Raw genomic sequence first — 13,684 nt, 5'->3', positions numbered from 1 at the left:
TCGGCTGTAAGGGATGAGCTTCTAAGCGGGTTGTACCCGGCTGTCTTTAATCAAATTCTGTCCTTAAAAAAAAAAATAGTGGGGTTTCCCCGCGGAGGCTGGCTTGTTCGGTTGCATGGCGTGGTGCTAAATGCTGGGGTTTGACTCCGGGCCTCTTGTTCCAGGTGTGTGTGGAGGGCAGCGCGATGGCCGTCACAGTGAAGGAATGCCTGGAGCTCCAGCTGCTGGAAGTGGAAATGCTCCTTTCAATGTTTCCCAAAAAAGGTGAAATGAATCTGGATGAGGATGCTGTGCCCGGTGTGCAGCGCTACCTGAGAAACCCTGATGGAGCTCTGCCCCCACAGCTCCGGTATTCAATTGCTGTTGATGTAGGGGAGGCAAAGGTGAGAACTTCCACGTAGATGTGTTCATGTGTGTTGTTTTCTTTACTCCTTGTGCACACACTTAAAAACTCTGTCCAGAAAAAAGGCAAAAAACCCCACCTAATTTCTGTCTGCTGTTTCAAAAGTCAACAGTAACAAAAAAGTCTTGGGTTTTATTATTTATTTGAGTCTTAACTTTATTTGGGCAGGAAAGGCTCATAGAATCCCAGAAGGGAATAGACAGCCAACATCAGTGGCACGCACAGCATTCACAAGAGCTTAGCTAGGGTTGTGCTTATATGAGGGTTGTTAGTTTACTGGTTTACGAATGGTTGTGCATTACAAAGGCAGTGCTCCCTGCATGGGAATACCTATCTTGGACTTTACATTATTCTAGCAAAATCACCCTGTTATTTCTCTCTTCCACCCCTTGCCACGTGTACAAACATTCATCGATCTGTATTTGAAATAAGGTAATGTAAAAATACCCCCAAATGGCAGAATGCTATCAATAAGAGTCACACAAACACTAAACCAAAACCAGCCTATGATCGGGGAAACAAAACTTAACAGTATAAGGAGTTCCAATAGTTCATCCGATTGAAGAAAAGGTTACATATGACAACTAAGTGATGTAAATACTTGCATAGAGAACATAGGTCTGAGTGTGTAATAATGCAATGACTGGAAATTGAGAACAGACAAACTCAACGTAGAAGCCATTTTCATCAGAATAAGGATAGTTAAACATTATAACAATTTGCTGGGTAACAAGGTGGCCTCATGATTATTTGGAAACTTAGGTACAAGGTTAAGTATCTTTCGAAAAAGCACCCTTTCACCAGCCTTCAAAGGGCAGTTTTATGAACTGTGTAGGGAGGGCTTGTGCAGGAAGTATTTTTTTTCTGTGGCAGATTACCAAGGAACTTGGAAAGATAATTAGTCATTTCACGATTCACTTCTCTCTGCAGGACTAATCATACAATTGTATACTGTCGGGAAAGTCCCCTGAAGGTATACAGGAGCCTCAAGCCTTGAGGACACATGAATCCTCTCCTGCTCTTGCACCAGAGGCAGGGTTCAGTTTCCAGAGAACTGAGGTGCCCCATTTTAAGATGCTGTAGGAATAATCAAGAGAAATTGGACAGCCCAGGGTTTGTAGGAGATCAGGCAAGATAATCTAGAGGTTTTCCTCGCCTAAAATGCATGTAAATCTTTTTATCCCCTATAATCCTGAGAATGCTTCCTCTGTTATGGTGAATACTTGCTTAAAATGATAGCAATAATGCAAAGAATCATAGAATGGTTTGGGTTGGAAGGGACCTTAAAGATCATCTAGTTCCAGCCCCCCTGCCATGTACCTCTATATACAATAGGTACAATCATAAACACTGATTGGTGTAACTCTTGGCCTTGTTTTCCTGGGATAGATCCAGTAACTGGGCTGAGTTTGTTGATGAGATACACGTCTGGTAAGGGACAAGATTCTTAAAAGCCGCTTGCCCCTTGACTCTGACAGACCGGTCGTTTGCCACTGTAGCAACACTGAGCCCGTACTGAGACCTTGCAATAGAACTATCCCTCGAGGGTAACTGTGTACCTTCTTTCAAGGCACAGCATTACTTCTGTAGACAGCAGAAGGTAACGTTAAGTATGTCAGGAAAGTCCTAGCATGGTGCAACAAAAGGAAAGGCGCAGACGGAAGGAAAGCAGAAGTAATTCCAGTCTTTAGGATGTTGCAGTCTTAATTACATCTCCTCATAATCTGCCTTTGACAGGGAAGAAGAGTCTAGCATGCTTTTCAGTAGCTGCAGAATTAATTTTCTTTTTGTGTGTTCTGTTTTTAAGGTAAAAGTGGAATTGCAGGTACTGCTGCCTCATACGTATCCTCACGTAACTCCTCAGCTTTTTGCAAGATCAAATGCGCTGCACAGACAGCAACAGTTGCAGCTCAACGCTGGTCTCGCTTCTCACATCAGCTCTTTGGATTCAGGTGAAGTGTGTATATATGAAGCTGTGCAATGGGTGAAAGACAACAGCCTGCCTTACTTGGAAAACAGTAAGATCTCTTCTGAAAGTGCTTCAAAAGAAGTCGTAGTTAAAGAAACATTGCATCGCATGTGGATCTACAGCCATCACATATATCGGCAGGAATTGAGGAAAAAGATTTTTGACTGTGCAAAGAAGTTAAATCTGACTGGCTTCTGCCTAACAGGGAAACCTGGTGTCATCTGTGTGGAGGGACTCCGAGACAACTGTGAAGAGTTCTGGCGTGTTATTAGGTATCCCAACTGGAAGCATATTTCATGCAAACATGTGGAGAATGTAGAAACGGAGGGCAGCGTCGATAATCTTCGTCTCTTTCGTGCTTTTGAAGACCTACAGTTTCAGGCACATGGTGATTATGGCCTGAGGAATGACTATCACATGGACCTTGGCCAGTTCCTAGAATTCCTGAAACAACATCAAAGTGGACATATTTTTCAGATTTTATTTGGTGTCGAAGGCAAACTTTCAGACAAATAAGAGAAACTGTGTAAGGAGTTCTGATTTTGGACAGCAAGAGATGATGACAACATTGAAATATTGTGCCTTACAGCACAAGATACAACCACTTACTTCGATAACAAAAAGATCTGCCAAACTAGTGTAGGATATCTCAGTTAAAATAACAATCAAAATAATCACACAAATATATTTCTCAGATTAATTTTTATTTTCTGATGTATAATTAATACAATTTCTTGATTGGAGTTTCTAACCCAATATTGCAATTTAGAAAAAGTTTTCTGCATCTTAAAAAATTAGCTATTCCTAGGCAGAAATGTTCTGAATATTTTAATGCTTTTTAACTGCTGCTAGTTTGTTCATTCTTCATTAAATATTTACAGTTTCACTTTCATGACTTCTTCAGGCCAGGTATAGGAGTCGGCCACAAAGCTGTTATAGTCGGTACTGTAAACCTGAGCGCGGATGAAGGCTTCTAGGTCCTTGGGCTGAGGGTAGGTGGAGGCAGTGTTATTCCTGTAGGCTTCTTCTGCGATCTAGAAAGATGCATTAAAATCCTAATTAGTGCTCATAAACTACTTGAGTACATTTAACAGGATTTAAAAGTAGGAATTAGTTCAAAATCATAAGACTTCATCTTCTCCGGTGCTGACGGTCACCTGTATTCACACTGGATCGGGGCTGGTATAAAGCAAATCAGCCTAGGAAAGGGATGATGTTTGCATTTAAGTGAGCCTCACTCATACTACTTTTGAACGAGATTACGTATCTTTGCTGTTACAAATACACTGCTCCTCCTCATCCAGTAGTATCTTAGCTTTTATTGTGCAGCGGTGGGTAAAAATATTCCACAAACCCCAAGCACTGAGATACAGATACAAAAGCACTGAGATAGAATTTCCGTTATCAGGTTACCCTGGTTTACCATCTTCTCCAAAGCACTGTAAGAAAAGTGTCATTTCTTCAAAGCCTCCGTGCTCCCTGCATATTACAGAAGTTTATTTTTTGCCATAGTTTGATAAGATATTTCTGAAAGGTAAACTCATGAGAAAAAATTGGTCCTACACAGTGCACAGCGTTTAATTCTAGAGATGGAGGGGGGAAATATGAGTATTTGCTTGCTTTTTCCTCACCCAGACCATACCTAAGTGAATCAATTATGCATCACAAGTATGGCTGCAACAAAAATTAAGTTTAGAAGGGGTTGGAGCCCACTCAACACATCAAAGTATCCTCTCGTATGTCTTTGGACATTCATCTATGAAACAAAAGAGGTTTGACTGACTGGTTTTATGGAAACTCTTTGGAGATCTGGCACTCTTTGGAAAGATCTGCTTCAAAGTGTATTTGGCAAACAGAAAAACGCTCGTACTTTGAATAAAAGGAAGACTGTCTCCTTCTGCTCTCCTTAGCTCTCTCTTTAAAACATAAATGTTTTAGCTTGGTGAGAAGCTGAGACCCCAGGTTACCGTATTTAGACTTCCTCTCGAGGATTAATCTGAAACCCAACTTGATTTGACTGAGAAGCACTTCGTGTGTATATCTAAGAGTTCATCTTCAGGTCTGTGCGCGTAATTATCACGGTTGAATAAGGTCTGAATTTATACCCCACATTTGGTATTCCAAAAAATTTTGAGAGTGTTCCGCCCCTGGAAAAGGCAGAGGCCATTGCTAAACTTCTTGGGTTGTATAGGTATTTGCAGGAATAGGTATTTGCAGGAATAAAATCTCAACAGAGATCAGACAGAAAAAATTGTTTGGTAACATTTTCTTTTTTTTTGTATTTTATGTAACACGCTCAAGTAGAGGAGGAATTTCTACCACTGTGTTTCTGCCAAACACACAGGCAGTTTGATTTCACCTGAGGAATCTAGGTAACATTTTGACATCTACAGAACAGAGTTATTACTTGCCGAAGAAGACGTGAACTGAGACGGATTTTTTTTTTTTTTTTAAATACACAGAATGAGTGAAGCTAGGCGAACTGTTTCATGTATGAGGGCTCCTTGTTATTCTTTCAAAAGAATATGCAATAAGTGGAATTATTGACAGTAAGGTGACCAAGAGAGAAAACAATTAATTGGAGCAAAAAAAGTCACAGAAGACCAGCAAAATAACCTCCTAAAATGCTGAAAAAAACCCTAAAAAACAGAACTGGGCTTGTTTTTATTTGAAAGCTTCCTCCTCTTCTCTCCAGGGCGGCCAAGTTTCTTGGGAAACTGGGGGTTTAGGTCAGTTAATGAAAATCCATCTGCATCAGCTCTGTATTTGCCAGTAAAAACCAACCAACCGAACAAGCCCTGACCCAAACCTGAGCCGTAAACAAAGCGCATCCCCTGTAGTTAGTTACGGTGGTAGGCCAGAGTAAGGGTGGGAACAAAAGGGAGCAGGGCCTGGGCACAGAGTGACATTTACTCTCTTGACAGGCAGCGGATACTCAGGAAGGGCCCAAAGCCTTCAGCTGTGCAGCTCGCGTGACCGTAAGCCTGGGGACCTGCTCCTAACTGGTGGACAGCAGTTTGGGCTCCACAGACATAAACACTTGCTATAGTTCCATATCCTTCTTGCTTGTATTTGGATTACATTTACATTTATGAATTTAAATTTAATTTTGAAACTGCTACTTGTCCAAGATTGATTGACGTAAACCAACTTCAACTTGTGTGAAGGTGTGTTCGTTGATCAAATCAAATGCTCAATTATGTAGAAAGCGTGGGAAGGAAAGAAGCGACCAAAGACTGAAATGACTTACCCTCACTGCAATTTTCAGCGACACATCCTGAATAGTGACTAACGGAGGGTACAGACGACCTTCCTGTAAATTCTCCTCTGAAACTTGCTGAGCTATTACCTAGAAATAAAGCAGACATGTTTCGCTTGAAATGCAGATGTAGCTTCATTAGTGATCTAGTCTTAAGCAAAGAAATGGTTCTGCTTTGGCAAATCACGCAGATACTGCTTAATCCACCTAGGCAGTGTTTCTTACAACCAGCCTTATCAGTAGGAGTAGCTACACAAGAGCTAGAAATTTAGGGAGTTACGCCCTTTTCTCACTCAGACAATAAGACTTCTTCAAGTCTTCAATAAGTCCATGACACATAAACTAGCAAAGAGTTCACTGTGAGATACAATTTCTGGCTATCAACTGTAGTTGGGTCAAAGACTTCTAAAATTAAAAAAGCAGCTGTTATTCTGACAGTTGTCACATCATCCTTTGCAGAGAACAGGGCTGAAACCCTTAAGTGGAAAACGTTTTCAATAAAATTACTGGATTCTGAGCAGGTTTGTGGTGTGTCTCGCACACACATCTAGCCTGTATGAGATCATAAAAGTAAGTATGGTCAACCACAGAACAAAGTAAAATAAAAGTAAGATTATCCAGGGTCTTTTAAAGCTCTGCTGGTCACTGCAGTCAGATTTAGAAATAGAAGGTCTAATGCTAAATTCTGGCTTGCTGGGACAGGAAAAACAGTGCTGCTAGAAAAAGTCTGTCCGCTCCACTCGAAGGCTGCAGTGGGTCCGTCATCTCAACCATACCAAGGAACTAAAGAAATTATTTTGCTCTTTACTTGATTTTTCACCAGACTGACCAGGGGAAAGAAGGAACGATACAGGAGGTGTCTTATGCACATCTGAGAGTAGCATCTCCTCTACAGCCTGAATATTCTGGCTTGGTCTTCCTAGCAAGACTGGAAATGTTTTGTTGTCATCTCCAGCAACGAACAGATCAGGAAAGCACAGCAAGCTGGAGAAGTTGGTTTTTACTGTTTACTCACTGGCCATATGAAAAGCCATTCTGTTGCCATGAGGTGTGAGGACATCCTCCGCAGAGAGAGGAGAGACTGCCTGCACTGTCTGCTTATGGGCTTACTCCATGAACTTCCTCTATTCCTGCAACGGAGACCTTTTAAGAGGCAAAAGGTCCTGCGGCTGCCTTTGGGTCTAATGGTATTTCTGCTATTATGAGCTAAAATTGGTTTGTCATTTGGGGATCTGAAATAGAAAATAGCCTTTCAGGGTGACCCAGATTGGGATGTGCTGAGCCTGAGAATCGGCTGATGCCAGTTCACTAACCTGTCTTCTGCTCTGTAATCTCCTCAGTGGACTTGAAGGTTTCATTTCTTTAACTGCCCACCTTTGTACCCTCTAGGGAGCTACTAATTAGAACTAAATCTAAATATCTTTTAAGTAAACTAAGCCCAAAATCCATACATTAAATATGGCCTGACTTTATGCAGCTTTTACTAGCTATCTTCACTAACATTCTCTACTACAATTCTCAAAACAAATTATTAAGAAACATTAAGAGAGATTTGCATCAGCAGAATCCAAATCTCAAATTTCTCTATCTTGCTTTGGGACAGAAAGGAAATGACTCTGGGGAGGGGATCTCACTTGCCCTTTGAACAGCTGGGAACACGTAACAGTCACAAGGAAAGGAGGTTTTTTGTGCAGCACAAGCTCATACTTCTTCAATCTGTTACAGTTTAGAAGCAATTTCCATTTATATTTAGCACATCAGGCTTGCTCCTGGAGTGTATCCTTCCCTTTGGTCTCATCCAAAAGGAAACCAGTCCCCCTCTCCTCCCCAGACCATGCCACACTGTGGACCAAGGTGGAGTACGTAGGGACGGACACCAGGGAGATGTGCTCCAGGAGACCATTCTGATGCAAAATAGAAGAGTAATGTAGAGGCACCCTTAGTGTTCCCGTCAGGAGGAATGACACATTTTTGTGCAATTACAGCTTAGGTAACAAAAGGTTAGAACCCAATCACTGAGTCATCCAGGAGTGCAGGGACACCACTGCGGGATGTGACCTGTCGGGGTACTCTGTGGATGGAAGGAAAACTCTGGTCCAGATAGCATCTGGCAGAGCCACGTATGACCCATCAAGAAGTTCTGAAAACACCGGGGAAGTCCAGGAAACACTGCGAAATGAAACTGGTAACATGGCCCAAAGAGAAAGCAAGAAGAGAAAGCACCTTTGAGGGAATGTACTAGGAAGATACTTGAAACAGAGCACCCGCTGCTTCCTGCAGTTCCTGTTGCACGTGGGAAATAGGACCTCGCGTACGTTGATTGCAAACAGCTAGGACTGCGTCAGATGAGATGCGTGGCTATCATCAATTCATCCCTTCTGGCAGAAGTAGGTAAATAGTTTGAATTAAAGAGCAAACACTATAGTAACTCCAGGTTCAAAGAGAAACAATGTTCTCTTCTGCAGTCTACCCAGTGTGCTGGTAGGTGTCCTAAGTTTTGCCATTCAGAGTGGAAATGCTAACAAGGGCAACAAGAGATTAGAGTCCTGTTGAGTACAACGAGTAAAGGAAAATTATGTGTTTACATTTTATTCTGATATTGAGAAATACAGCAGAAAGAAAAACCCACGAGGGGGAGCTAAGACAACGTAAAATCTAGTTTTTGCTTTCCATAGTAGCAACTAGGTTAGTTAAAAATGCTACACAGCCCTTTGATAAAACAAGATGTGCATCTGAATGTGTGAAGAGGAGCTTACAACATGAGATTTCTGCTGTGAACAGTTTAATGGGGCTCTGCAGGAAAGATGAAATCTGAAGAAACCAACACCAAGTTGCTGTTAGTGTAATGCATCACTGAAAAAAAAAAGGTTCAGGAGTCGAGTACTTCTGTTTTGTGATGAGATTGATAGAAAGCAAGCCACAAAACATGTGGGCAGTGCTCAAAGTGGGAGAGGTAGCACGCTGAACTGTATAGATGCCGTGCTATTCCTTCCGACATACTCCTGTAACAGCATTAAAAACTATGCAAGAACACAGAAACAAGCATTTGCAGAGAGAATGACACCTTCTTCATGTGGTCTCTGAAAAATGCTCATTGAGAACATCAGTTCAGTGGCAGGGGAAAAAATTATGAATCAACATTTGGAAGTATTAAGAAAATAAGAGGGAACACAGAAAATGTAATTATACCAATGTATAAATCCACAACGTAACACCCCTTTGAACAGTGTGCATTTTTGTTCTACTTACTTCTGACAAGAACGGGATAGAATCATGAGGGCTATACAGAATAACAAGGATGATCAAAAGGTTATTTTTTGTACAAGGAGACAAAAAACAATAAAACAGACTTCAGGAAAAAAGAGAAGACTGGAAGAAAATATAAAAGGCAACTGAAGGTGAACATTTCTCATGGCACTATAGGGAACCCAAATCATCAGACAGCAGGAAATCATAAGAGGAGAGTTTCTTTTTCCACAGAACACATAATTAAATTGTGAGACTAATTGCCAAAAGATGTTCAAATGTATAAACATGTTTTAAAAGCCCCTAGGCTCATTTATGAAAGAGAAATCCATACAGGGATAAAACCTCCAGCGCAGGAAGGCCATACAGTACAGGCTGCCAGAAGCTGAGAAGCCATTTCAGCAGAAGGATCACTCCGTATTTTCCCCTTATTTATCCTCTTTTTCTCAGCTTCTGCTACTGATTGCTTTCACAGGAAGATACTGAGCTCTTTGGATCTTAGGTCCAACCCAGTATGGCTATTTTCATGTTTTCAATTTTAATCAATTCAAGTTTTTAATAGAGAAATTAGCTAAGCCTTATTGCAGAACCGAAATGAAAGGTAGCCAAAACAGGACAAATGGCAGAAGGCAAGTGGGGGCTTCTTGGCTTTTGGAGGACGTATTCTCTATAATGAAAGGATTTAACAGGATTATTTCTGGATTAACGTAACTGTAGGTCACACATGCCAAGAATATTTCATTAGTTCTTAATTCTCTGTCGCTTTTGTTGTGTTTGGTAGGACTTAGAAGAATAGGTAATGTCCCTTGTCATCACAGAGCAATTGCCTGCACTGAAGACGTATTACAGCTTACAGTACCTTAGATTTATCATCCAAAATCAAAGTTGCATTCTATTTTACTTGGCAGGACGAAAAGAACACTGAAAGTAGAATTTGTTGTAGTTACAATAAGCTATGTGTGACTTTCATCAGATTTAATTGGAGAGGTGGCAAAGCAAGAAGACAGGAGGTACAGTCATGCAGCCTGGGCTGCTTAGTTTTTATACTTTCTTTTTTCAGGTAAGCTACCGCTACAATCTGAGCAGGTCCCTCTGTCTAAAACGCATAGGTTTGGTGCTTTAAATTTTGCAGCATCTTGAGTGCTTCCATTTCAAATGCAGAACACTAACCACTATTCTAAAACCCACATGAAACTAGTTTGATTTTATCCTTCCATTAAAAAAGCCAAGAAAACAAAACAAAAAGCACTTTTGCTTTGTACAGTAATTTCAGCTAAGGGCCTACGCAGCCCTCCCACCCTTCACACCCTGACACCTCTTCTGGCAAAGACTCCTCCGAAATCCCTCCGTGGTGGCCTTGCTCAGGACCCGGCCGGAGCTCACCCAAGCCCCACTCGGGCACTGCCTCTCACACACGTAGGGAGACCAGATGTGACCCCTTTTAGCTCCAGCCGTAAGGTGAGTAGCTATCCCTTGATCTTACTGCCAACAGAGACTTTCTATGCAAGAAAAAAAAAAATACATTTTTACATGTCCAACTTGTCTAGGGATTTTACTAGAGGAAGGCAATTGTGTAGCAAAACCTTTACCAAAAAAGAAGAGTCAGGAGAGAACCTCTACCTCAAGAGAGAATTTAAAACCTTCCTTGCAATTTCTGATACCATTTTACTTCCCTGTTACATTTATTTGTTCAGTTAAATTTCTTTGTTCAGAACAGATGTTTTTTCTGACTTAGTAGACCGCCACTTGAAACACAGTTCAATCCACATATCTGCCACCTTTCATCCATCAGCACTCTCTATATGGGAACCATTTCACCCAAACCAAAATGAAGCAACTTCTAGAATAAAGTAAGACAACTGTTCAACACAGCAGTTCAGACCAGCAAGCGAGGATCACTGTATCCAACTGAAATTACAGGGGAGGATTTAAAGGGAGGATATAATTATCCAAAGACTTACGAGGTGGATCATTGCCCTCCTAAGATGGTTAAAGCCAGTGGAGACAGTCTGGGCTTTTTACTAATTTTAAAGATGGAAATTGTGAATGTCTTTCTTATAGAGGGCGAGCTGCTGGCAAACATTTTAATGCCATTGTACGCACCTTAAAAAACAACTTCAAAAATCCAGCAAGGGCAGTATGCAAGTGCCCACCCTTTAAGCAAGCTGCATATGACATACTCCCAGTCATAGGATCACGTTGCCTATATGTTGCCTCCAAGTTACAGTAAAGCACCATTTTCTTCCCTTTAATCCATGAAGGGGACACAAGGAGCAAGAATCTGGAATGCAATAGCCCTTAGAGAAGCTGCAAGAGTCGAGTCAGGCATTGTCACTTCTGCAAATTCATGCAGTTTTTTTTCCCCCTCTCTTTTTTTTTTTTGGACTATTCTCTAATAGTTGCTAATTTCATTGCTTTGGGGCTTCCTCTGTGGGCTACCTACACTACCCATGTATTCCCAAGCATGCTTACACAGCTTCTTTGAAGATTAGGACACTGCACTTTCATGTGGATTGTAATTGGTACGAACTGGACTGGGTAGAAATTACCACTGAAGTGAATCTAGGTCAATTAGAGTTAACTTGGTAAACTGAGGCTAGCCCCCTTCTTTATTTCCATACCCTTTAAAAAAACCCCAAAGCATCAGGTTTTTAATGACTTTGCATGAACATGGTCAGACCATCATGCTTCCTAATCCCTGAACCTGGGCTCCCTCTGAGCAGGATGAGCTTGGGAACACATTCCTGGGAGCTGAGTAGCCAGGAGCTTGAGTAGGGATAATGCCCATCACTCTGGAGAGAAGGAAGCTGAGTCCTGTGAGGTTCATTACGTTGGTCTTGGTGCCGGCCAAGAGCAGAACCAAGAGGCAATGGAGAGACAGAAACTCCGGGACAGGGCAGGAAGAGGAGGAGAAGGAAAGGGTCAGAGGCAGGAGTGGTCAGGGTGCAATGACGCTATAGCAGATGAGGAGCAAAGATGCTTGACCCAGAAAAGCTCAGAAAGTCACAATTTTCTTAAGTGAGAAACAGCTACAGAAAGATTGACTTATTGTTTGGGGGGAGGTTTTGGAAAAAAAAACAAAAACGTGTTAAGCATTTGATTTCTACCACTACTGGTAACTTACTCTGTTTGAATAAGGGATTCTAAAATAATAAAGGTCAGATTCTTCTCCCGTATGTGTTGAAGATACAGTCCTGTGCACTTATGATATCATTATGTAAGACGGCGAATGTCAGATTTTGAACCACTGGAAGTAGGTGGTGAATGGTTCCCAGAACCAAAAGTGTTAGCTCTCTGTTCATCTCTTGCCCATTGAGTGGAGATAAAGGAGGAGAGATCACATGTTTGATAATGTCAGAACAAAGATCATAAAATATTGCCTGAAGAAAGAAAAGAACCAATGCAGAAAAGGATGGGAAAGAATATGGGAAGAATAAGATGGCAATTGTGTAAAACTGTGGTGCAAGGAACCACAAGGCAATGGAGCACTTCCACCAGATGTTGACAAGGGAGGTCCACGAAAAATGATGCCAACAGTTCTACTCAAAACTAGCAAAAAACTAAAAGAAATTCAAACAAGTTTTGCAAGCAAAACACACACAAATTCACCCCAAAGCTACCAACATCAAAATATATTTTTTTTCAATCTAAAATCAAACCTATCCACGTGTATGTACACTGTACATATGTGCATCCACCTGTGATAATACAGAATTGAAGCCTTTCTCTTTTTTCCATGCCTACAGAAGGTGAAGTTTATGTCAGATGACCTTTGGATCAAGTATTAATTTTTTAAAATAACTTGTTCAAATAGAATTTATAAAAACCAACATATCTTGCAAATAAAGACTTTACACAGATAGCACTATTTTTCCAATTTTAAAGATAATGTTTAGCTGTTTCTGTTTAATTGTTCATTATTACCAAGTTACTAAATTCAGGAATTTAAATAATTTTGAATACAGTACCTCAGCAGTTGTGAGGAACACATCCTCACCAATATGTTTCACTCCACATGAAATAACGCCAAGGGCAACTCCTGGGAACACATAGGAATTGTTACCCTGTCCAGGATAGAGAGTTTGTCCGCTTGGAAGAGTAACGGGATCAAAAGGACTTCCACTGGCAAAAACGCCACGTCCCTAAATTGTAACGAGAAAGCCAAAGAAAGCACGTTAGTTGAGAGGATGCTGTTGAAATATTTCACACATCCTTTTAAATATCTACCACTGTGGAAGCTGGGTTACAGCTATTTACTATCTCTTCTGAGAGGGTGTTAGAGCTACTTAACTATGTCTCAAGAGCATCAGGATGCAGATCCTAGAGATCACCGGGAATTCTCTGTGACTACCTGATGTCAGAGAGTAACAGCTGCCTTATTCAGGTAAGAGCTGTCAGCACAGTTTAGAGGAGGAGAAAGTGAAAGCCAGTGCTTGTTATTCACTTTGTGCGTCCATGCCAAAAGAAGGTTACATGGGCAGAAGGTATACACCTGGAGCTGTAAAACTCAAAGTGGACAATACTGTCACGGTAACAACGGGTGATGCTGCTGGATTTTTTCCCCAACAGCAGATCATCCCCAAAAATGACACTAAGGCCACTAAATGTTGCACTTTGGGATGTGGCAATTTCTGAAGAGCTGTGGGGACAGGCAGAGTTCTCTGTTCCTCCCATTTTCCCCTCTTCAGGCCACCGCACCCACTCCACAGCTCAACAGAATGACAGAGGTGCAAGCTCTGTCCTAGGAATGTCATCCCACGGTGCGACCTATCGCACAGGCTGGTGACGGGACCTCGTGGCTCCCCTC

At 41.5% G+C, this 13,684-nt stretch overlaps 2 protein-coding genes across 2 annotated transcripts in view; one reads left to right on the top strand and one right to left on the bottom strand.

The window, feature by feature from the left end:
- The first annotated feature begins 185 nt into the window (after positions 1-185).
- RWDD2A (RWD domain containing 2A) lies at positions 186-2,888 on the top strand. Its single transcript, XM_009703255.1, has 2 exons — positions 186-383; positions 2,211-2,888. Exons 1-2 carry the CDS (start codon positions 186-188, stop codon positions 2,886-2,888), a joined length of 876 nt encoding a protein of 291 aa, XP_009701557.1.
- Positions 2,889-3,057: 169 nt separating this feature from the next.
- ME1 (malic enzyme 1, NADP(+)-dependent, cytosolic) overlaps positions 3,058-13,684 on the bottom strand; it is a 79,644-nt gene continuing 69,017 nt past the window's right edge. Inside the window, exons 8-10 of the mRNA XM_009703256.1 lie at positions 12,846-13,019; positions 5,623-5,721; positions 3,058-3,406 (exon numbers count right to left, since the gene is read on the bottom strand). Of these exons, the coding sequence (XP_009701558.1) occupies positions 3,248-3,406; positions 5,623-5,721; positions 12,846-13,019 (432 nt within the window). The 3' untranslated portion in view covers positions 3,058-3,247. The remainder of the gene's footprint in view (positions 3,407-5,622; positions 5,722-12,845; positions 13,020-13,684) is intronic.

The sequence above is a fragment of the Cariama cristata genome, unplaced genomic scaffold, assembly GCF_000690535.1.
Source record: "Cariama cristata isolate BGI_N322 unplaced genomic scaffold, ASM69053v1 scaffold2327, whole genome shotgun sequence".
Taxonomy (NCBI): Eukaryota; Metazoa; Chordata; class Aves; order Cariamiformes; family Cariamidae; genus Cariama; species Cariama cristata.
The sequence above is the reverse complement of the archived record's forward strand: the minus strand, read 5'-3'. Positions and strand labels throughout refer to the sequence as shown.

Excerpts from the sequence above, each read along its gene's own strand:
- RWDD2A (XM_009703255.1), top strand. The coding sequence starts at position 186 with ATGGCCGTCACAGTGAAGGAATGCCTGGAGCTCCAGCTGCTGGAAGTG. Across the intron at positions 384-2,210 it reads TTGATGTAGGGGAGGCAAAG|GTAAAAGTGGAATTGCAGGT; the intron begins GTGAGAACTTCC and ends TCTGTTTTTAAG.